The sequence below is a fragment of the Peromyscus californicus genome, unplaced genomic scaffold (assembly GCF_007827085.1).
Source record: "Peromyscus californicus insignis strain IS unplaced genomic scaffold, ASM782708v3 Scaffold_4__1_contigs__length_199733344, whole genome shotgun sequence".
Lineage (NCBI taxonomy): Eukaryota > Metazoa > Chordata > Mammalia > Rodentia > Cricetidae > Peromyscus > Peromyscus californicus.
The window spans coordinates 3,130,400-3,153,169 of record NW_026294562.1 but is presented as its reverse complement, the minus strand read 5'-3'; the positions used below and the strand labels follow the sequence as shown (position 1 = coordinate 3,153,169).

General features: G+C 46.0%; 1 protein-coding gene across 5 annotated transcripts in view; it reads right to left on the bottom strand.

Moving 5' to 3' along the window:
• Positions 1 to 22,770, bottom strand: part of Gfra1 (GDNF family receptor alpha 1) — a 224,311-nt gene that overhangs the window by 29,724 nt on the left and 171,817 nt on the right. For all 5 annotated transcript variants that reach the window (XM_052761096.1, XM_052761095.1, XM_052761094.1 and 2 more), the window contains 3 exons: positions 10,284 to 10,393; positions 7,392 to 7,526; positions 3,494 to 3,675 (listed from right to left, as the gene is read on the bottom strand). In XM_052761096.1, the coding sequence (XP_052617056.1) occupies positions 3,494 to 3,675; positions 7,392 to 7,526; positions 10,284 to 10,393 (427 nt within the window). The remainder of the gene's footprint in view (positions 1 to 3,493; positions 3,676 to 7,391; positions 7,527 to 10,283; positions 10,394 to 22,770) is intronic.

Here is a 22,770-nt window from a genome sequence, read left to right as displayed (position 1 = left end):
TGCTAACACCCTCATCTCACACCTCCATTGTAAAGACAGGTTCAGTGAGACCTCTTCTCCCCGATGCCGAATGCTGCTAAACTCTACCATGTATCTCAGAAGAGAGGTGTGACTGCCCTCCGTCCTGGCCAATCCAATTCTTTCAGCCCTTTTAGTGGAGAAGCCAACAGAGGCAACCCTGAGATAAACATCACACTTGAGTTTTACCTTTGTTCCTCTGGTTACAAAGCAGAAGTGCCATGCTAACACAGGGAATGGGAAGGCATGGTTTCTGGGGAATGAGGCTCGGGTGTGCCTTAGTGTTGCCAGGACAGCTGTGCAGTGGTACAGAGTCCTCCTGGCAGGGAGGGTTGGTTGGGTGTATCTGTACTGGAGATAAGATGTTCACTACAAGAACCCAAGTCAGGAGCTGAGATAAGACAAGGAAAGGAACGGAGAAGCAGAGGACACATTTTATGGCTAAGAGAGTCTCCACCCGAAGGATGAGGAAACTGGAGTGCCATGGTTTCCAATCTGAGATGTCACCTAGTTACCCTATCTGACCTTCTGAAACTGTGGGCAAGCTGCATCTTGCCCATGAGATTCTGTTCACTGAGGAGTGACTTTCTGTTTTAGTTCTTGAATATTCAGGTCTACCCAGTTTTTAAGTCAGAGGAAAGTTAATAACAGACTGTAGGTGGCATCTGCGTCACCCTTTGTGTGTCCAAATGTGTACAGAATGATCTTGCCGAAGCCCAAGTCCCCTTCCTCACTGATCAGAAAGCATCCCTGGCCCATCTTCATCAGCGTGTGACGGCAAGCTCTTATCCTTCATCTGGCGGCTGTGTTGACTGACACTGGAATCTGAGGGTGGGAGGCAGAGAGAGCCAAGGCTGACTGTGTGTGCAGCAGGAAGCGGGGGAGACAGGGCCAGAGCCCTGACCAGAAACAGAGAAGACACTGACCGTGCCATTTCTAATGTCAGAGTCACCAGTCTGGGAGACTCAACCAATCCCTTCTCTTCTCTCAGACTGGGGCCCTGCTGCAGAACGGAGCAGTAGATGCCACTGACCACTCCCTGTGCTGCCTCCCAGCTCTGACTTTCTCTGCAGAGGGAGACCTGGAGATGCTAAAGCTCAGAAAATGGTTCACAAATCCAAAGGACACTGGGCTTGCTGTTGAGCTGTGTGATCTGAGTTCTCCCTGCTGTCTGGTGTGAACGAGTATGTCTCAGACTGTGTGTTGGAGAAAGAGGACCCAGAAGGACTAAGCAGACAGAAGCCAAAGCTCAGATGAAGGGCGCCGAGAGCAAAGCAGGGTCATACAAAGTAGATGGGAAAACTGCTCAACACTTTCCAGACACAGCGCCTGTGGATGAAGAAGGCATTCCTAAGAATGCTCCAAAGCTGCTGAGCCTTGCCGGGGAGGAGGAAGAGGAGAGGCACTTTTGTGCTACGAGTGAGGGCCTGTCACAATGGCTTGTGAGTAACACACACACACACACACAAAGTCTTGGGTTCCACCTCAGCTCTGCATGCACCCTTGGTGGCACATGCTGATAAGCCCCCTTATCTACATAGCAAGTTCAAGGTCAGTAAGGGTCACATGAGACCCTGTAACAATCAAAACAACAGCCAATAGACCAACCACCCCTTTTCCTGGCATGACAGAAGAACAGAATGTAACACGAATCGCTAAATGGTCTTATTAATAAAAAAAAAACAAAAAACTGGAGCCAGATATTGGGGTGAAGGCTGAAAGATCAGAGAAACAGAACAAGTCACACACAGCTAGCCTCACCTCGCCAACTCCTCAGCCGATCCTGCTTCCTCAGAATGAAAGCCTCAGTCCTCACCCGAAAGGGACTCAGCTGAACTGCTGCTGACACTACCTCACCTCCAGGAAATCCTCAGTCTAAAGAGCGCGAGTTCCTGTCTCCTCATGCCTTATATATCTTTCTCTGCCCTGCCATTTTACTTCCTGGGATTAAAGGCATGTGTGCTTCCCAAGCAAAGGCACGAGATCTCAAGTGTGGGGACTAAAGGTGTGTGCAACCATGCCTGGCTCTGGTCCCAGTGTGGCCTTGAACTCACAGAGATCCAGATGGATTTTTGTCTCCTAGGTGATAGGATTAAGGGTGTGTGCCATCACTGTCTGTCCTCTATGTCTAGTCTAGTGGCTGGCTCTGTCCTCTGATCCCCAGGTAAGTTTTATTGGGGTGCACCATGTATTACCACAAGCCACTATATAGTTACCTCTTCCCTCAGCATATAGGAACAACCATGGACAGATGCCATTCTTGGATTCCCAGCACTGCTTCGGTGACCCACCAGCTCTGCACACTTGAGTAGAAACATCATTTTCTAGAAGCCTGGGTCCTCAGATGCAAGAGCTAGACCACCATGTCACAGTAATTGCCCTTCCCCATCAGCTACCAGGAGAGTACCCAAGGAGCCCAAGTGCATTAGAACCTGTGAAAACTTCCAACTCACTAATGTCTTGTAGACAGTTGAATACTCACTACTATGGAAACTCAATAAAATGTCAGAACAAACACACCCTCTGACAGAAGGGGGAAAACTGCCATGTTTATACTTTGCTTCAACTCAGGCATACCTGGGTTGGTCTTCAAGAAGCGTCTTGATCACTTTCACTGTCCTCTGTGCACATGTAAGGTTTTTCACGGTACTGTGCAACTCCTCTTACTCTGGAATAGCATTTGCTTTTTGCCTTGTAAATAACTAGCCTCTCCAGGACTCTACGCAGCAGCTAGTAACACTGCCTTGGACTCCCCTCAGAGACAGGTCAACATTTCATGCTGTGTTTGAATGGCTGTGATGGCAACAAGCCAGGAACACTCTCTCTTTGATATGCTATGGCTTTATCAGGAACACGGAATCAGCCAAAAATATAGACAGCCAATCCAACTCTATAACCACCACCCCCCCAAAAAATCCTTAGTGGTATATCTGCCCAGACTCCTCACTTTATAGAGCCTTGACCAAAGTCACATCTTCAGTGAGTAGCAGTCAGTTCCACAGTCCATCCTTTCCTTCACTCTACGAGACATCGCAGTCTCCTCTTATGATGTTTATAACGCAACTTCCAGATTCAAATCTGGGCTGGGGAGACGGCTCAACAGGTAGTGTTCACCATACCTGCATGAAGACCTGAGAACAGATCCCCAGAACCCAGGGAAAGCCAGATACAGTAACACGGATTTGGAATCCCAGGGCTCTTACAAGGAGACGGGAGGCAGAGATAATCCCCAAAGCTCGTAACTAACCTGGCTCACACAGAAGAAGACTGACACCGAGGTTGTACTCTGACTTCCTCATGCACATGGGGCTGCCACATCAAACATATAAACACGCATGCACATGCAAAGATTTTGTTTTGAAAAATGATTCACATATGGGTGGCACCTGCCGCCTGTCCTTGTGTATCTTTCAGACGATAAGTGCATGTTCTCCCAGAAGCCAGCTCTAAGGAGAAAGTCAGATCCACTTCTCACCTGCAGATTTGCACAAGGTGGCAAAACGTGTGTGGGGATTTCATTCTCAGACCCTGCTGGCCCCAGAGGCTTGCTCTTGACTCGGAAGGCAGTGGTAGTGGTGGCAGTGGTGGTCTGTACTGGGAGGGCTGGCTGCCACATGGTCACATCTGAGCCATTGCCAAAGGCTTGAATTGCATTTTCTGCAGTAAAACAAAAGGAAATCTCATTCAGAGGCAAGGAGCAAACATAACATGCAGGATGCATACAGCCAAAGAGGCACAAGAGCAACTCTGGTTACAGCACTGGATGTCCCAGAACAAACTGTCCATCCAGCCACCCACCCACCCATCATCCATCCAGCCACCCACCCACCCATCCATCCATCCACCCACCCACTCATCCACCCATCATCCATCCATCTATCCATCCACCCACCCACCCACCCATCATCCATCCATCTACCCACCCACCCACCCATCATCTATCCAGCCACCCAACCACCCACCCACCCACTCATCATCCATCCACCCACCCATCCAACTACCCATCCATCCACCCACCCACTCATCCACCCATCATCCATCCATCTACCCACCCACACACCCATCATCTATCCACCCACCCACCCACCCACCTACCCACCCATCCACCCACCCACCCACCCACCCATCATCCATCATCCATCCAGTCACCCATCCATCCATCCACCCATCCACCCATCTACCCATCCAATTATTGGTTCTGAGAGCCAATCTCTTAAGTCAGGTGCTCAAAAATCAACCCAACACTGAGCGAGACACTTACTATACTATACATAAAGCAAGTATCTATTATGGAGCCCTTTGAAAGACATCCTCAAACTCAGAAGTAGCATCATAGCTACATCACTTTCCCAAGAAAAACGAAATACCTATGCTGTGTCAGAATTCTACACTGAATGGAAATGAACTGGTGTCGTTTTCTCTGCCCGGAAGCTGAGGCAGCCCAAACACTCCCAGGCAGCAAACTGCAGTCAGTTTCTTCAGAAGAAAAATCTGCCTTAAACCTCATCGATATCTACTGAAAATTTAAGTGTGATTATTTTTCTCCTTTCTGCTTCCCGTCTTCCAAACAGAATCTGCATAATTAGATAGGCACAGCCCTGTCTAAATGAAAAGTTCGAAACGTGAAACTTTCAAAGCTTATTATAATTTCATGGGATTAGATTGTTTTTATGGCAAGAGTAAATTGGTTGTGTGTTGTTCCCTTCCCAAAATGAATAAAAAACAGTTTTTAATCAGGTCTTCGGGGATTTACCCTGGATTTAGGAATTTTTTTATTTCATATTCATTGTATAAGAAATCAAACTCCTTCATTTGGGACCTGAAAGTGCAAATTGCTAATATATGATGCTTACTTGGCACTTTTCGATATACAAGACAGAATAACTGAAGCCTAATCTTCCCCTTAGAAGTGACATTTTGTCTCAAAATTGTTATCCTTCAAGTTTAGCAAAATTGGAAGCTTGTTTTCTATGCATCTACGTTTTGGAGGATATGTGAGAGGCAGCTTCCAAACATACAAACGCAGCAACGCATGGTTCTACCGAGGGACTGTGCTTTAAGTGCTACACAGAGCGTCGAGAAGGGCGAACCTGTAGACCAGGTTGCCTAAGTGACCTCAGGACGCGAACAACGCACCACAGAAAGTTGCCGTTTGTGAAGACGACCCTTCTTTCCCAGGTGTGCTGACCTCACCCCTTCAGTTCAGTTACTCTCTTCTTCATTCGCTGCAAGGTTACAGATCTAACTACTAAATTCCAGGTGTGGCTCCATGTACTAAGCATGAGGTCTTGAACAGCAGTGACAGCAAAGTAAGACCAAAGCCATACCCACAAGCAGAACTTCTGGCCAGGAAGGCGAAAAAGCAGAAGCTTCCACACATGGGTGATGGTAAATGCTAAGAGACAATGAAGCCAGGAGGGCATGAGGAATGCTGGAGAAAGGAGGCTGGTGTCTAGATAAAGTGGCTCAGGGAGGCCCCCAGGAGGAGGGTGCATCTGCTTTCCCGACACACGTCCTCTCTCACCCCCTCCTTAACCTTAGTCTTCTCTCATCCCTATATACCTATGTGCCATGAATCGGCTCTAAAACGACCATCTCCCATTCCCAAACTATAGCCAAACAACTGGTTGCAGTTGTGTTCAGGGTAGACAGATTTGAGAGAAGTCTGGCTTAATTGGAAGAAGGAAGAACACAGTTTCTACATAGAAGTCACATTCAAAAAACAGTAATAGCTTCTAGGTCAGGCCCTTGTGTAAGACACTGAATTTCGGTCCTCTGCCCCATCCAAACCAGGATAAATGGAACGATTATGAAAGCTGTTGGCTGCCTTTGGCATTTGTTTTTATTTAGAAGTCATTAATAAGACTATTCTCTACCGAAATGTTGCCAAAGAGAGACAACTTTAATTTCTCTCTGAGGAACAAATTTTCCATTGCTTTATTTTTGCTTAAACTTGCATTCAACCAGAAGAGTACAAGAAGCAGAAATAAAAACAATGCATAAAATGAAGCCTAAACAAGGGGTCCAACTCTAACATGTTGGCACACCCAATGTCTCAGCAAATGCTTCCACATTCACGGCACATTTTGTGGGTCTGAATGCAACCTAACAACTCAAAAGATCATTTTATTTTTAGGAGAACCAGACTAAGGCATTCCAATTGCATTGTTTGAAGCACCTACCAAGCAAGTTGGGTTTTACTTTTCAATGGAGGAAATGGATGTAGAAATTTTAGTGAAATGTCCATGAGGTATTTTCCAAAAAGTTGGTAAATTACCAGCTAATTCTTCAAAAGCCAGTAAGCATATAGCATCATGCAGAATTTATCACTTGAGGACAGAGTTCTTCAGGGGGATGGCTGAACCTGATGTTCAGGATTATGCTTCTAACAGTAGCTCCTTCAATACCAGCCACAAACAAGGTCTTTGCGAGGCAGGGGCCTGCACAAGGATTGAAGCTTTATATCATAACTCTACCACTCCAGGTCCATGAGAATATTCCTCTTTTACTCAGCTGTGACATGGATATGATACCCGTATCTCCTAGGGATCTCATGTAGCTTGTGTGGAGTACAGAAAATGAAATTACATGAACTCTACACTCCCTACAACAGGAGTTGTGTCTTATCTGGAGAGTCATCCAGAGCACGCTCACCCATCGTGGAGTTGTGTGCGAGGGAGACCTAGTGTCCTACTTTTTAAGTTTTGCTGATGGATGCCCAGGTTCACATCTGTATATCCCAATCCCTTTGTCAAACATGATTCTAAATTGCCTACAGAGTACAACAGTAACCAGTCCTGTTCCCCAAGAAGAGCACCCTGCTCACAAAGGCTCAGCTCAGATCCCAAGATAACCCACATCCTGAGTGTACCCACCACAATGCCAGATTCCCCCACCAAGACAGATCCATTGCTTCTACTCGGAGCCAGTCCTCACAATGCGAGGGGCTGTTGATATCAACATTCTAATTTCCCCGCAGTCCTTGGAGGCTGTCCTATCCACTTTGTTTGAGCTTTTCACATTGCACATTCCTACCAGGTTTTCAGAACTTGGGAATGGACTCTACACTGGCTGCCAAGATCAAAATTTGATCTGTGAGTAGAATTTCTCTTTCCACATAATACACCCTCAGTTATTTGAATCTCTCATCCTCATAGGCCTTTGGGAGCACAGTCTTGGCAGCACCCAGCTCATCACTTGTGAGATGCCCTGCCATGTCACTGAGTGTGCCAAAAGAAGCAAGAGTTACCACCAGCTACCAGGAAAGGGGAGGGAGGGAGGGGGAGAGGGGATGGAGGAACAGAACAGAGTGCTTTAGCTCAAAGAGGAAAACATGTATGCGTTGGCATGCTTCTTATTTTTTAAAAACTCACTGAGACACGTATTGTCCTTAAAAAAATTCAGAAACTTCAAGCACTCCTCCAGATCGTTGCCACTGTTGCTGCAGTCACACCACGGGGCCACACTGAGGCTGCTGGAGTCTATGTAGTTGGGGGTCATGACCGTGCCTGAAAGAGAGAGAGACAAGGCAGTTGTCCTCCTGTGCTGACATGGACTTTTCTGTGGCCTAAAAAGAAACAAATGTTGGTCTGACGGTAGAAATACCACAGCTAATTGCAAAGGCTGTGTTTGCCGGGTGGGAAATTAAGTTAAGCGGTGCATTTTCTTGGCAATTTATCTCGAGCACATAAAATAATTTATACATTTACTTTAAAAATTAAAAGCAAACTCCTTGGGCTGTATTTAGGGTATTTTCTTCCTGCACAAATGTATGGATGTCATGGAGAAGGTGAGATTAACTTAGAATGTATGAGTTGCCAAATCCCTTGCATTTTCTTGAAAATGTCATTAATCTTCATAAATAGTACTGGGTGCACATAACTTAAGAATTCTTTTAAGGCTTTTAATCCAGTTTCCTCAGAGGCAAATGGTTTCTTTAGGGTAACACAGGGAAACACAGACGCCTCCAATACGGTCCCCAGAGCCTGAATGTCTACAGATGTAAATAAAGAGGCTTCCTTTCCCAGATCCTCAACTGATTTAAATAAACTCATCTAAGGTGTGAAAGAAATGGAAATGGGGTTGGGGATGCAGCTCAGCTGGTAGATTGCTTGTCTTGTTGAGCCTGCCTGAAGTGCAGTCACCATGAGCCAGGTTTGGTGGTGTATACCTGTAATCCCAGCACTTGGGAGATGGAGGCAGGAGGATCAGGAGTTCAAGGTCATCCTTAGCTACATGAGACCCTATCAAAAGAAGAAAGAATAAAAAGGAAAAAACAGTGGAACTTCCCCAGTCAAGGACTCTTAAAGTATTGTCTGTGGATCCACAGCAGTTCCCACAGAGCTGCTGTGTGGGCCTTCCTGCTCATGACTTGTGGCTTTTCTGGCGAGTCCGCCACTGGGAGAAATAGACAATGCATTTATATTTAATACGACCCAAATGTCTTCTCCTGGGTGGCTCACACCAGGCAATGCCCATGGATGCCAAGAACTTTCTGTTTTTAGTTGCTTTTATGAAGGAAGAAGAAATCAGTCAGCAATCCAGAGGATGAGTTTGGCTATAAACAGAACAGTTTTTGGAAGCTCTTCTGGGGTCAAGGACATATTGTCATTGCCCTACTGGTCTTACTTTTTTGAACTTGAATCTCATTATTAGCATGAGCATTTAATCTGCACCATACAGGGAGGTCTAACTCATCAGGCACTGGTACAGAATGAGGAAATCAAGACCAATGCACCTCTGAGTCTACTGTGGATCCCTAACACGTGGGAAGGCAGAAACAAACTTTGTGCATAAGTTAGGCACCATAGGCACCACTGGCTCAGGAAACCACGTAGAAGAGACCCAGTCCCAGGAGAGAAATATTTCTTGGCCTGCACAACACACTCCATCTACCATTTGTTCCTTCCATTTCATCATGCTCAGGCACAAAAGGCTTTGCCAAGCCTAGGAATGATCTCACAGGAATGCTGGCAGTACCTCTCCTTGGCTGCTCACAGGGGAGTTAATGAGCATGAACTCCTGGAAGGACACAGACTGAAGTGCTAACAGTGATTGCATCTGCAGAGACTTAACGTTGTCTTCTGGGAGCATCCCTGGTTTTATTTTTCCTTTTTAAACAGTGAGGATGCCTTAATTGCTTTTGTTATTTCTGCAATCCCATCATTTCATATGCAATCCCAGGTAGAGACTAAGACCTTCATTAAGGAGAGCATGAATACGGAGGGCGTGTACACTCATTGGCTAGAGCCACAGAAATGGTGCATACCTGGAGGAACTGTGACAGTTTTATTACAAGTATAACACGTGGGAGCACAGGCGTCCTTTAAAAAGTTGGGAGTGGCTGGGGTGTCAAGAACTAGAAATAGCTTTGCACTAAACACTCTCTTACTTAAACCAAAGGCTCTCACTGAAGACACTCTGAAGATGAGGTTAGCCTATGCTCTCATTCTAGATGGGGGGGGGGGGGGTAGTTCCTGTTGGCGGTGTGTACGACTCTGACATGGGCCCTGGCAGGGAGATGCCACCGAGCCAGGGCTGCATGACAGCAGTGATTTCTCTTGCCTTTCACATTCTTCAATGTTCCTTCTCAAATGCCAACTGTGATGGAGCCCTGACAGGGAAGCTTCGGCAATCCCTGGTACATGGGGACAGCTGCCTTTCTTCCTGCCAGCTCTATTCACCCCAGATGTAAGTCTGCCTCTTTCTGGATTTTTCCCCATACACAGGGGTCTTGTTTAATTTCACTATTCTCTTCAATACTGAGAATATGGGTCTCCTAGTGCCACAGGCCTCCCAAACTAGAAAACACTGTTTCTACTGTCAAATGGTTAGTTACAGAAAAAATAGCCTTAAACAATCCCCTGTACATCAGAGTCAAGTGACCAAGAACAATCAGGGCAGGAAGCTCCATGGTACTGGGCAACTCACTTCCAAAGGGCCATTTCTTGGAAACAGCTTTTATGACTTCCAAGCTCCAAAGTTCTCCAAAGTTCCCTTATTTAATTAACTGTGTTTGACTTGCTCTCTTCTTCGAACAGCCATGTTCTGTGTGGCCAGTTCCCCAATGGAGATGCTTCCCTCCCTTTAGAATCTGTAGCCTTCCTGTTCCACAATTACTCGATTTCTCCTTTCTCCTGCATCCATTCCCTCCCTCCCTCCTTCCGTTTTTCCTTTTTCAAACTTGTCTTCAAAGTGCAGACATCGCTTGCTACAGTAGACAGGTCTGTAATCCAGAGTACCCCTGCCCCTTCCCCTGGTCTCACCAATCAGTCCTGAGTAGGCCAGGAGGCAGTCTGCATAGTTCTCCTTCAGACAGCTGCTGACCGACCTTGACTCTGGCTGGCAGTTGGTAAAAAAATCTGCAAGGCGAGATCTGCAACAGAAAGCAGTGTTGGTACATTGAAAACACTCCAGGCCTCTGAATTGAAAGGAGGGGTGTGGGGAGATGCTGGTAACAGGCTCAGGGTGTGGCTGGCCAGAGGATCGAACTCCCATGCTTCACAGCACAGGAGGCCACTGTGGTTGCTGACACTTAATTGTGACTTCAAAACCATTAGTAGAGAGGAATCTGGATGTTCCCACTACAACGACATGATACATTTCTGGAGTAATGAACCTGCCAATTAGCCAAATCATTACACATGCATATGCACATGTATTGAAATGTCACCTCCACAGCCCATAAATATGTATGATATATTATGTGTCTACGACAAATACAAGATATATATGAAGAGAGAAAAAAAACAGTCTTTGGCCAGACATAACAGCAGTTCCTTTGTCAATATGCCTCTTTATGCTTGCTTGCTCTCTCCCTCACCCTGCCCCCCCACAGAGTGAGAGAGCAAGAGAGAGAGAGAGAGAGAACACAAAGATATGGGTGTATCCTTCCTTTATTCAACCTTCCACCTGCCCCGCCCCAAGCCTTCATCAACCTGTGTGTGTCTGCTTGTTTGGACAGAAGTCTTCAGGGTCTATAACTGCAGAAATCTAGAGGCTTTGAAGTTTCCATTCAATATTTATTTCTGACTAGACTTATTTGCATCTTTAGGAAATATGCTTCTCCACACGCTCACCGGAGATCCACAGTGGGAAAATATTTACTTTATACAGAAACATGTTCCTGGCATCAAAATTGGATCCTACAGCCCATCTGCTCCCATAATTTCTAGAGCCTTGAAAAATGCATATCTTTGTCTCTTGAGTCTTTTCTCATCCCCCAACCCAGGCACAGTGATGTCCCTAGCCCCATGCCAGTAAAGAGCTGGTTTTTCTGGGAGTAAAGGGAAAATCAAGAGGGGTGGGTGAGGCTCTCTGTGGACATAGCAGGCCTGAAGCTGGCCTTGTCTACAGGGTCCCTTAGCCAAGACGTGGATGTTAGCATTCCCAGAGCTCTGCAGAGGTAAGCATGATTCATCAGGAAGCCCTGAGTGGTGGTGGAGCTGTAGAGACACAGAAGTGAAAGGAAGCGATGGACTCACTGTTCTGGGGAGGAACAGGGCTTGTTTTTGCCATGGGACTGTTTTAGGATCTTCAGGAGATATTGTTGGAGAAACCCTGAATAAGAAGTGGCCTCCTGTGAGGTCATCTTGGCAGACAGCAGTCCGGCTTCTATAGGAGAACACAATGACCGTGGAGATGTAAGTTATCCAGCAATGAGCCTCTCATTCTGTTGGCTGTTGACATGCCCAGCTCTGATTCTACTTCTTTCCACAAGAGAAACTATAATTTGTTTAGCTTGATCTAGGATTCCAGCAAGCCCAAGTTTCCTGCACCGGGCTGAGCAGGACTGCAGGAGTTAAAAGGTTTGTAAAGGCCCAATTTCTTCTAGGTTTGGGGGTGGGGGCGTGGTGGGGTTTGTCTTATGTTTGAAATAAGGTCTTGCTATATAGTCAAGGCTGTCCTCAAATGTGTAATTCACCTGCCTCAGCCTCCCAAGTACTAGGATCATAGGCATGAGCTACTATGCCTGGGTCTTTCCTACCATTTCAACTAGAGAAGGCATCCAAAGGCCTTGCCAGTGGTCACAGCTCACAGTACTATGCAGGGGCTCTGCATTCTGGGTGGTGGGCTCATTGCAAGGGGTCTCAGGACAGCTGTTGGCATCTGCTTCATTTTTCTACACAGCACCAACACTCCCTGGAAAGCCTCTCAGCACATGTCTGGAGCAGGGCTGCAGGGTAAGCTAAGTGCTCTACACACCACCCTCCCCCGCTTGATGAGACTCTGAATGGGTGAACACCTGGACCACAAACACACCCAAGGCCTTGCTGGCGCCCTCGACCTTGTACTAAACACATGGAATGGCATAAAACTGCTGGCTATTTCTATAGTCTGGCTGAAGTTATTTCTTTTCTGCAGGAAATCTCTAAAGATACCTCAGGCTTACTCAACTGGATCAAATGGCATTCAGCTTGAATGGAGTGTTAATTTCAGAAAAAAAAAAAAATTCCTGGCCATGAAAATAATGCTCTACTGGCCCTGGGTTTCTAACTCAGCAAAGCCCAACTCCAGCTCAAACAGCTCTTCAAAGAACCTGGATGACTGGTGGCCGAACCTGGAGGCCCCTCCTGTCCACTCACTCTCGGACGGGACTCTGAGTCTCTAGAGCATACTCTTAACTAATGACACTGTGATGGGGATTACAGTCCTTCTGTACAGGCTAACACCACTCATTTTGCTTAACAACCCAAGAATTGACTCACAATTGGACCCCAGAATGATTGGGTAATTGAATCAGTATGTTGCAGAAAGCATAAGCCTGATTGGGAGAATCAAACAAAATATACAGCTCTAAGCAGAACCCCATGACTGCATTTTGAGAGGCATGAGGATCCGGGGCTCTAACGCTGGCTGTATGAGCTGTGACCAGGGATCAGGAACGGAAGGAAGCAGCTGCATGGTTAGCATGGAAGAAGCCAGTGTTCAGAGGAAATCAACGAGCCTCCACTTGACCCGGGATCATCCAGCAAGCAGAACATGCACCAAGATGCAGAGGGAGGGGCTATGAAAGATCGCAGGGCCGCTGCACCGGCAGGATGATTGGGGGCTCTTTTCTCAGCTCATTACACTCTTCCATCCTTGGGAGTGCTTTAAATATACTCCATGTCTGACTTAGAGAACTTGATTTTTCCTCCATATTTTCTCCTATAGCCGGGATTTTCACCTAACCTACACTTCAATTTTCCTCTGACACTTGAATAAAATTTAATAAATTGTCTTTGCGCCTCCTTCTGAGTCTGTTTTTAAATTCTTTTATTAATGAGACCAAGAACCCCAAAAGAGAACCTCTGTGTCCCCGGTAAAGAGTTTCAGAATCCAGGTGAGTAAGCGGGCACTGTTACAGCACCCACAATTCTAGGGTCTATCAGATCTCCTCCAAACTTATTCACAATTGGAGATGACAGGACTTCCATTATGCAGGAGGGAAAACTGACAGAAGAATTCCAAACAGGAGTGTGCTGGAGTCAGCTTGTTATGGACAGGTGGGCCACTGTGAGGAACTGTGGCAGCTGCTTGACATTAGAGTAATAGCTTGAAATACTGTGACGAGTATTTCTACTGTGGTAACCAGCCAGAGCTTTAAAGCAGGTTGTTCTTGAACGATAAATGAACCCCATGTTGAAGAAACTTGGTGATGCAGTTGGTCCTATGGGAAAGACTGGGTTGTATCTTGGCTGTCCAATCCTGGTCCTCTGGTCCAGGCTTTTATTCTTATTTTTCTGGTGCCAAATAAAGCATTGTGGCACCAGTTAAAGTTCAATCTTCAGTCTTTTCCAAATAAAGACAGGAAGGATTCCTTTACAATCTCTCTCCCTGTCACAGGCCTCTAAGAAACCTTCTAGCGTTGACTGCCAAGGGTTAGGGCCAAGCCAAGCTGTGCTGGAGCTCAGTGACTAATGCTGTGTTGGTGTTTCCAACAGGACAATGAGAAAGACCTTGTCTTTAACTTAACTTCCTGCCCAAGAGGCCACAAGAAACATATAAAGGAATTATGATAATATCTTGTCTAATTCTGTTTGTTTTGTTCATTTGTGACAGGGTCTTATGTAGTCCAGGCTGGCCTCAAACTAGATAGGCAGCTAAGAATGACCTTCAATTCCCAATCCTTCTGCCTCCATTTCCTAAGTGCTAGGAGAACAGGCTTTTCCATCACAGTCAGCAAGTCCTTGAAAAAGTTAAGAAAGGCTGCTAAGAAAACCAAAACCAAAGACAAATGAAGAATTTAATGGACAGTTTTACAAATGACCTAGTTTTTTTCCTGACAATTCTAATGATGCATATATTTTGTTTTAAGTTTTAACTTTATCTTTTTATTTCTAATGTTTTAATTAGCACACAAGGTAACAGGTTTCCCTGTGGTATTTGATAAAACTTAGTTTGGGTTAATTCCCTTCACACTCCGTGCCTTTCTGCTGCCTCCCTGCCCTACCTCCCACCTCATACCCTATTCCTAATTTTATACTTAAGTAAGTCTTCATTCAAGAGTAAAAGAGGGAACAGCAGAACCTGGATTTTAAAACCACACACTAGCTCCTTGCGAATGCTTCCAACCCATAGCTGCAATGGCTTCAGAGAAGTCATGCTGTAGGGCCCAAGACAAAAGAAGGGGCACATTTGTCAGGCAAAAGTGAAGAACAGTGTGGCAGGCAGAAGGCAGCATCATATCATCATGTTTTGACTGTAATTCCACGGTAACAGTTATGAAGGATTTGCTTGTTCTAGGTGCTGGTTTAGGTGTTGAACATACAATCACACACTCTCACGACAACAAATAAGTAGCATGGACCCGGTTATCTCGAGGAGGAAACCGCAGCAGAGAAAGGGTCAGTGTGGACCCTTCCAGGTTATAGAACCCCATGGCTGAGTTTGGGGGATGACCACATTACATCCAGCTCCAGCACCAGAAAGGATCCTCAACCATTACACTTAGCAGACACCTTGCCAAGAGCACTGCTAACCATTTCAGATAGAATGGTAAGGCTTTGGGATGCAGGTGAGACTAGAAAAGAGTTGATGAACTGAGTTTTATCCTAAAGGCATAGGATCCACTGAAGGACTTTAAACTGATAGGTAACATGATCTGTATGTGTGTTGTGAACTCTTCCTTGGCTCTATCAGCTGATCAACAAAGATTTACTTAGGACCAATGCATAACCACGCTGCTGGGGCAGTAATGGGGCACGCAAAATGTATCAAAATGGTGGAAGTCAAGCTGCAGGCAGGGGCTGGCAGGCTACAGAAAGGATTAGAGTGTGGATAATTCATCAGAAAATGGCATCGTGGTGGGAGAGATATGGTGTGGGTTTGCAGCTGTGGCTCTTCCAAGTACATGGTGTCTTGAGAAGTCATTTTTTGGTAGGTGGTTAGATCATTGGCTCTTGTATCAGCCCAGCAATCATGCACCACCTAAGTACCTACTGTACACACAGCTTCGGCAGCCCTGGGGTAGCGTTCATGTACACACCTCTACCTGCTGACCCCGAGTTATGAATCATGCTGTAATTGGTTTCAGAGGCTTCCCTGCCTGGACTACTGTGATCTAAACAAGGAAGCATAAATGTCCAGTATGGGATTAACAAAGAAACTCTACTGTTGGATTTCTTATGGAGACATGAAATCTCCATAACTACAGCAATGATGAGCTCTGATTGTTTTTTTCTGAGAAAATGAAAAGGAAATGAATAGGCACTAATGTAGAAATGTATCGCCTTCAGTCACAGAAAATCCCCCACCCTTAAAGAAGAAAGGGCTGGTAAATGCCACGAGGCCCTCAGGAGATCTGAAAAACAGTGGTTGATGTAGAAAATAGCACATTAAAGGGAGCATGCTGCTAACTGGAAATAGAAAAATGATTATAATGACAACGTCTTGAAGCATCTTAAACAGCAGATGGTCTTTGGACAGTGGGAAGGGGGATCATTTACCTATTTTTTCTGTAACTTTCAGGAAAAATGTGTTATAAGAATAGGCAAACATGTTTCCCAGTAAGACTGGTCTAACTCCTACATCACCATGAACTTCAAACTGCTTTCTGGGATACACCCCATGGATGAGAGCCATGTGGTCCATGGTGCTGAGCCTGGATGAAGAACTATGATCCTGAGTGGCATCACAGGAAAAGGAAAGCTGGACACTTACTAACCACAGCTGCTGAGTATGCTGCTTAACACCTTAGCTCTGGGGTTTCCTTCTAGAAATCTCAGAAATGCACCCTGTGAGACACAGGGCTGCCTCAAACAAATGAACGACAACAACAACTATTTTTTGTTTTTCCCATGTTATTGCTGTTGTTATCCACGTCCCATTCTGCCATTAACCATGATTTTAGTGTCAAGATGCCTGGTTTCCTTTGAGAGCTTGGAACAGGACTTCTCTAAAGGACCCTTCATCCAACTCACAAGGCAAGAGAGGCCAGGACAGGTGGCCACAGGTGGCATACTTTTGAGAAGGAATTCTCACATGTTTGTAACGGCCTTGCAGGGAGGAGGTACAGACACTGCTTGATTTTCCTTTCCCTGGGGCCTTGAAGTCATTTAGCATAGACTTGCTCTTCAGACTCCATCCTCACGTTCGCCTGCCTTAAGAGGTGGTGGTGGGCACTTATATATCTTATATATCATGAAGGAATATGTGGGGGTAGGGCATACACATGAGGGTCTACGTAAGAGAGGGTGACTCTATCCATGAATTACGCTCCTTGGGCTCTTTGGAGCCCACCAGGATCCATATAGTCCCGAAGGACTTGATTACCCAACAAAAATCTTGAATTTGGTAGAATGCTTGTCTAGCACACTTTAGAGTCCTGGCTTTGATCCCTAGTACAAAACTAGCTGCAGTGGTACAAGGCCATCATCCCAGCACTTGGGAGGTAGAGGCAGGAGGATCAGGAGTTCAAGGCCATCCTCAGCTTCATAGTGAGTTTGAGGCCAGCCTAGGCTACATGAAAACCTGGGAAGAGTAGGGAGGGGAAGATTAGAAATTTTCTGGAAATCTCCTTTAAACATTAGGACTTCTGTTCACATCCCTAGGCTGATGGAAGTTTTCTCAGTGAGTCTGCAGACCGAAGGCTCTCTGTTCTGTGAACATCTCTCTACTCCACATTCCCTCTCTGATCCCTTAGGTGGTGACTCAGTTTTTTTCTTCACTTTGGAAGACAGGGTCAATGCCATGTAAGCCATTTTACAAGGCTGGCAATTGACACAGAGTTCTTCATAACGCCTGCTGCTCCATACAGCTTTGTTCTCATTCCTTCATCCTTTTCCCCTAGTTCCCACACTCAATGTGAAATATTTGCCATAAACAACATCTATCGAGCCCAAGTGGAGAAACACACCTTCCCTCCAGGGGCCTCCTGTCACATGTGCACAACAGGCCACATCTGTGAAGCTACTGACATCAACTCTGACCAAAACAAAACTGAGAAGAATCTTAGAATGTTCCTTACAGCCTCTCAGTCATGAGAACTTACAGGATGAAGACGTATTAAATAAAGCTACTTTATGGGAGAGATGCAGAGAGAAAGACATTTTTCAATGACGAAGTAGCAGTAAGTTCGTGATGACTTCTAATATCTCATGCAGAATCACAACATCTTGAACAACAAGCTTCTAATATTAGCCCAGGGAGGACAATGCAGGAGTACGAGGATGGTCACTGTCTGACACCGTGACATAAAGCAGATTTTTCTTCTTTCTGTTTTTAGAAAATTACCTTAGCCCTTGTGCTCCAGCAGCCGACTGCGGTACACATCTGGAAAGGATCTTTCAGGAAATCCGAGCCTGTATTAAATACATTCTGCAGGAGGTGGTGTTTTCTGTCACTGTGCCTCCTCCTCACTGACTTCCTGGAGCGCAGGCTGTAGAACAGAGCTGTAGGCCTGAGTCTGAATCTACCTCCTGTCTACCAGAGAGCCTGAGAGCCGAGCACGCAGCATAGCCTCTCTGCGGCAAAGGCCCCGGTGCTGCAAATGCTCAGGCTTCTGTGTCTTGGGTTTATCAGCATCTACCTTCAGTTGTCACTCATAGGAGATTATTAAACCTGGAACTGGTTCACTAGAGGTAACTCAGTCAAAGTGACCATGTGCTGATGGCTAAATCCCACAGCCTTTGAGACAGTCATGTGCTTTGCTTCCTGAATCAGGCAGGCCTCTGTGGCTAAGTAATTCTCAACCCCCATTTCCTCAAATCTCTTCTCCTCTATTCTGGTATTTTGGAAGCTCCAAGACATTGACCAGAACCGTGGGGATATCCTGATCATTCCTGTCCCCTTAGCTTCCTTGCCAAGGTCCTTAGAAGGTCCCAAGGGCAAAGGCTCAGCACATGAATCACAGGCTTCCCTCACCATACTCCACGCCTAACCTATGGTGTTTTCCACACAGCCTAGCCTGAGGAAAGCGTTCAGACGCCACATGGGCACCTTTCCGTTTTCCCCATGTCTTCTGCAGTCGGAAGAAGCCTTCTGGGTTCAGACAAGGCAGGATGCAGAGATGGTGTACTCTTCTCCTTTCAGATCTCATCACACTGCAGTGGCCCCCTGAGGGTAATCCAGTCAGCATCCGGTCAATCTGGCCTTCCTTCTGAAGCCACCGTGCATGAACACCGACAGCCATCCGTCGGCACACACCAGGTGGCTGACATGGCTGGACAGCTACCCTCACGTTGGCAATTCTGCAAAGTAAGTTACAGGTGTTGGCGAGCTAATCCATCCCAACCAGGAAGCGGCTTTCAGAAGCCTCTGGTCTGGTGTCCCAGAGTCGCCCTTCAGCAGGGGCTCCCTCCCGGACTACCTACAGCTGATTCCTCCCAATGCACAAACTGATAGTTGCAATGGAAACAAACCACAGACAATAGCAGGCACACAGAAGCTCACAGACAGCTCTGTGCTGCATCTCCACGTCAAATAAAGCTGTTTGTATTACCCATGCCAAACCATGTCTATTAGCGCAGAAAAGCTGGCTCTGCAGTGCTTGTTTTTAAAGGGAAGAAATTGAAGGCGCCGAGAAATTGGAGGCTTTCTGGCTGATGAGACAATCATAACGCTCTCAGCCACCCAACAGTTGTCTGCGGGGATAACCACAGGTGACAAATATGTTAAAACTCTTTAGAGTAAGTCTTAGCTCATAAGCCCTTGATATTTCTGCAGGGAAAATTAATAAATCAGTTTGTGACAATTTGGCCACAGGGAGAAATAGAAATCTAGATGTTCAACCAATCTTTCACTAGTAGAGCTACACTGTAAGGCTCCCGACCAACATGGTGTAAATTTACATCACGTAGAACTCAGCAGGCCCCGTGTCTTCTGGGGGGGAATTTCAGAAGTGGCCTCACATTCATCCTGGAACTTAAATCGCACACCATCAACTGCTCAGGGACTCTGGACAGCAAAGGTCGCCCAGTGTGGCTTTATTTAATTATTTATGCTAGTCTTGCCTCAGAAACAAGCTTGAGATATATTCTGGTGTAGCTGCCATACAACAGAGTCAAGGTAAGTATTAGTGAGGGGGCTGAGAGCCACAGACAGACAAGAGTAGAGAATGCACAGGTCCCTGCTGAACGGGCAAGAACTACACATCTGAAGCTGAGCTTTCTAGCATCCCTGGGGAACAAAGTCAGTGACTAACACAATCCATGATACCTAAAGAATTAAAACAAGACAGGTATGTGCGAGAAAACCACACGTGAAAGCATGCATAGGGCTGTGGGCCGCCATTTTGATTCCTAAAGTTGTCTACCTTACTCACATGGTAAAAGGGAGTTTGCTGATGGGACCAAGGCAATCACAAGGATCCTTAAGAGTGGAAGTGGGAAGCAAGTAAGGAAGCCAGGTGTGGTCATGTGTGCTGGCAATCCCAGAATTCATGAAGCCAAAGCAGAAAGGTCACAAATTCAAGGCCAGCCTGGGCTACACAGTGAGATCTTATTAAAGAGCAGGCCTGAGGGGAAGATCAAAGAGGAGGGAGAAGATGATGACAATGTTGATGGAATGACTAACAGACAGACTGACAGACAACAGACAGACCTATGAGCCAAGACATCAAAAAAGAGAGCAAGACATGGGCATGCAGAAAGAAGTTCTGCCCCAACCACAGCCCAGTACAGCCACGGTGAACTGCTGACTGCAGACTCGTGAGTAGATGCATTCCATGTTGGAAGCTACCAGGTAGTGTAACACGTTAAGCAAACACCCCTGAACAACATAAACAGCAGGAGTTCTGAATATCAAATTTGCTGATGTACTAGAAATTATATTTACATTCAGCTACTTATTAACCACAACACTTCAGGCAAGTACCCTAATTTCTCTGCAGTTTACTTATTTGGGGTGAATGACAGCAAATCCATCAGCTGTAACTGGGGAGGAGGGGTTAGGCACATCTGACGACCTGCTCCTATTCACAGCTGCTCCTGGTTCCTAGGTAAAGGAGGAAACTCATGAGCACCAGTGTCTGTAGCTCTGCTCTGGACCAGCCCAGAGACTCCACACTGGCCTTGGGATCCCTATGAAATGCTAGGGTTTAGATGACCAGCCTGATACTTCTAGAATTCATCTGCTAATAGCTTGATGTATAACTGCTCGCCAGGCCTCACAGTCTGTGTGTTCAAAGTCTTCAAGCACTCAGTAAGGTCATGACAGAAAACAGGCTCATTCCTGCCATGGAATCCAAAGGCCTTTCTCTAGTAAGTCTTCATCATCATCAAGGACATCAGAGCATCCTACAGGCCAACAAGCCCACAATCTAGAAACATGCAGGCAGTGCAGTTCTGCATATAGCTCCTGTACACAGAACACTACCAAACTGAAGACTAGATCACCAAGCCCGTGTTCTTTAAGGGGAGCTGACTACTCTCAGGAGGATGTATAGAGGCCAGAAACTTAACATCATGATGTTTACAGTCAAAAGGTCTGCCTGAACTCTAATTAGCTTTGGGAACACCAAGTAAATTCTAGAAATTATCCCAAATGCTGCTTTCTTCGACTGAGCCTTGGTTTTTGGAGGTTCCCAGAAGATGAAAAATTAAAATCACACACTCTTAATTTTCATAATTTGCAAGCCCTTCCTTCTTGCTGTGATTCTCAAAGGTAAGCGCTAACTTCCTCCATGGAGCCTGGGCCCCAAGCTCTGCCCCCACTGGCTGTTATTCACTTGCACCAAGTGAATCAGAGGAGCCAAGGAAGAAGTGGAGAGAAATGGATGCCCGAGTGGCCAACGACCTACACTCCTACGAACAAACCTTAAACAGAAACATGAAAATAAGGCCCCCTATTAATCTTTAATGGGCTTGCAGACTTCCTAAGGAAAATTATATTCCACTGTAAATATACACTAGGCCATTTTTCTTTTAGGCAAGTTGTTTTAGAGTCAACAGACTTTGAGCTTAGCAAATAGCTGCTCTCTAATATCTTTCTTCCAAGACAGGGCACAGAGAATATCACAATTGTGCAGGAGGTAGGCACTCATGGGGGTGTGCATCAAGAGAATGAATCACTCCTGCTAACAGAAGATAGTTCCCCCTTCCCGGAAATCCTTAGCTCTTGCTCTTAGCAATTCCTTCTCCTTAATGTCTCTTGTAGCAGTTCCCCACCCCATCCCATATCACTATCTGCATTTTATATAAGGCTCTCCCAACTGCATATAAAACATTTCCCTCTTTTCTTCTCAAGGACAAAGGAGCTGAGTCCCATGGTTTATAGAAGCTGTTTTCTAGAAATGGGTCCCTTAGCTTCTTTGCCTAGCTTGCCGTGGTTCATACAGGGAGCAGGAAACTCCAGGAAGCACTCTTCCCAAGCCTTTTCTCCATCTCTGAGCCTCCAGTAGGGTGCCCATTTCAGCCTCGACGCTCACAACCTCTCCATCACTTTCAGCTATAGGCCTCTACTTTTAGAATAGTCTTGCCAACACCATGAGAAAGCAGGTACCTAGACTTATGCCCGGAACAAAGCAGGTATTTAGTAAATATTTGAATGTGTGAGCAAATAAATCTAAGTTCCAAAGACTAGGGCTCTGATTGCTTGTTAACCAGCTTTTATCATGCATGGCTTGGGTTTGTACGTTCAGCCACATCATGGGCACAGATGCAGAGAAGCCATCACAAGCGCAATGTTCTAGACTGTACTTACAATAACTGTGTTTACTTAGAGCCTGTCATCGTACCTGATGGTGTAGGGGCACAAATCATCTGATATACAACAATCTCCTCACCCAGGTTGGCCTTCATCCACAGTTGGGTACACTGGGTCCCAGCAAGACCCATGATCAGCCCAGTCATGGACCTGGTTAGAGCTGGAACCAGATTTGGAGAAGAAACCCACATACTCCTAGTGCAAACTCACCTCACAGACTTCATGCTCTGTCATTTCAGCTCTTGAACTTCTGCCTCCACCTTAAAGTGAATTTCACATATGTGGAGCTTGATCTAATTTAAATGTCCATCAGTAATCTTACTGGGACCAACCAAGTGTAAATCAAGGGTCTAACAGTGCTCATAGTTGAAAAACATAAAAATACAGTATTTGTTGTTACTGTTCAGTAAGGCTCAACTACAACCTGCTGGTGCGGCTATGTGGAGAAGTCATCTGGGACTGGGCCCTCTCTCTCTGAGCACTCTTCTCCCCAGGCTGTGGGCATCTCTAGGGGTCATCGTAGATGTCAAATAGTATGGCATTCCAAAGCCAGCATCGCTCTCAGTCGTAGAGTTCCCTAGACAACATCGGCCTTCCCTCACTCAGGGACCACTCCAAGGGTATTGA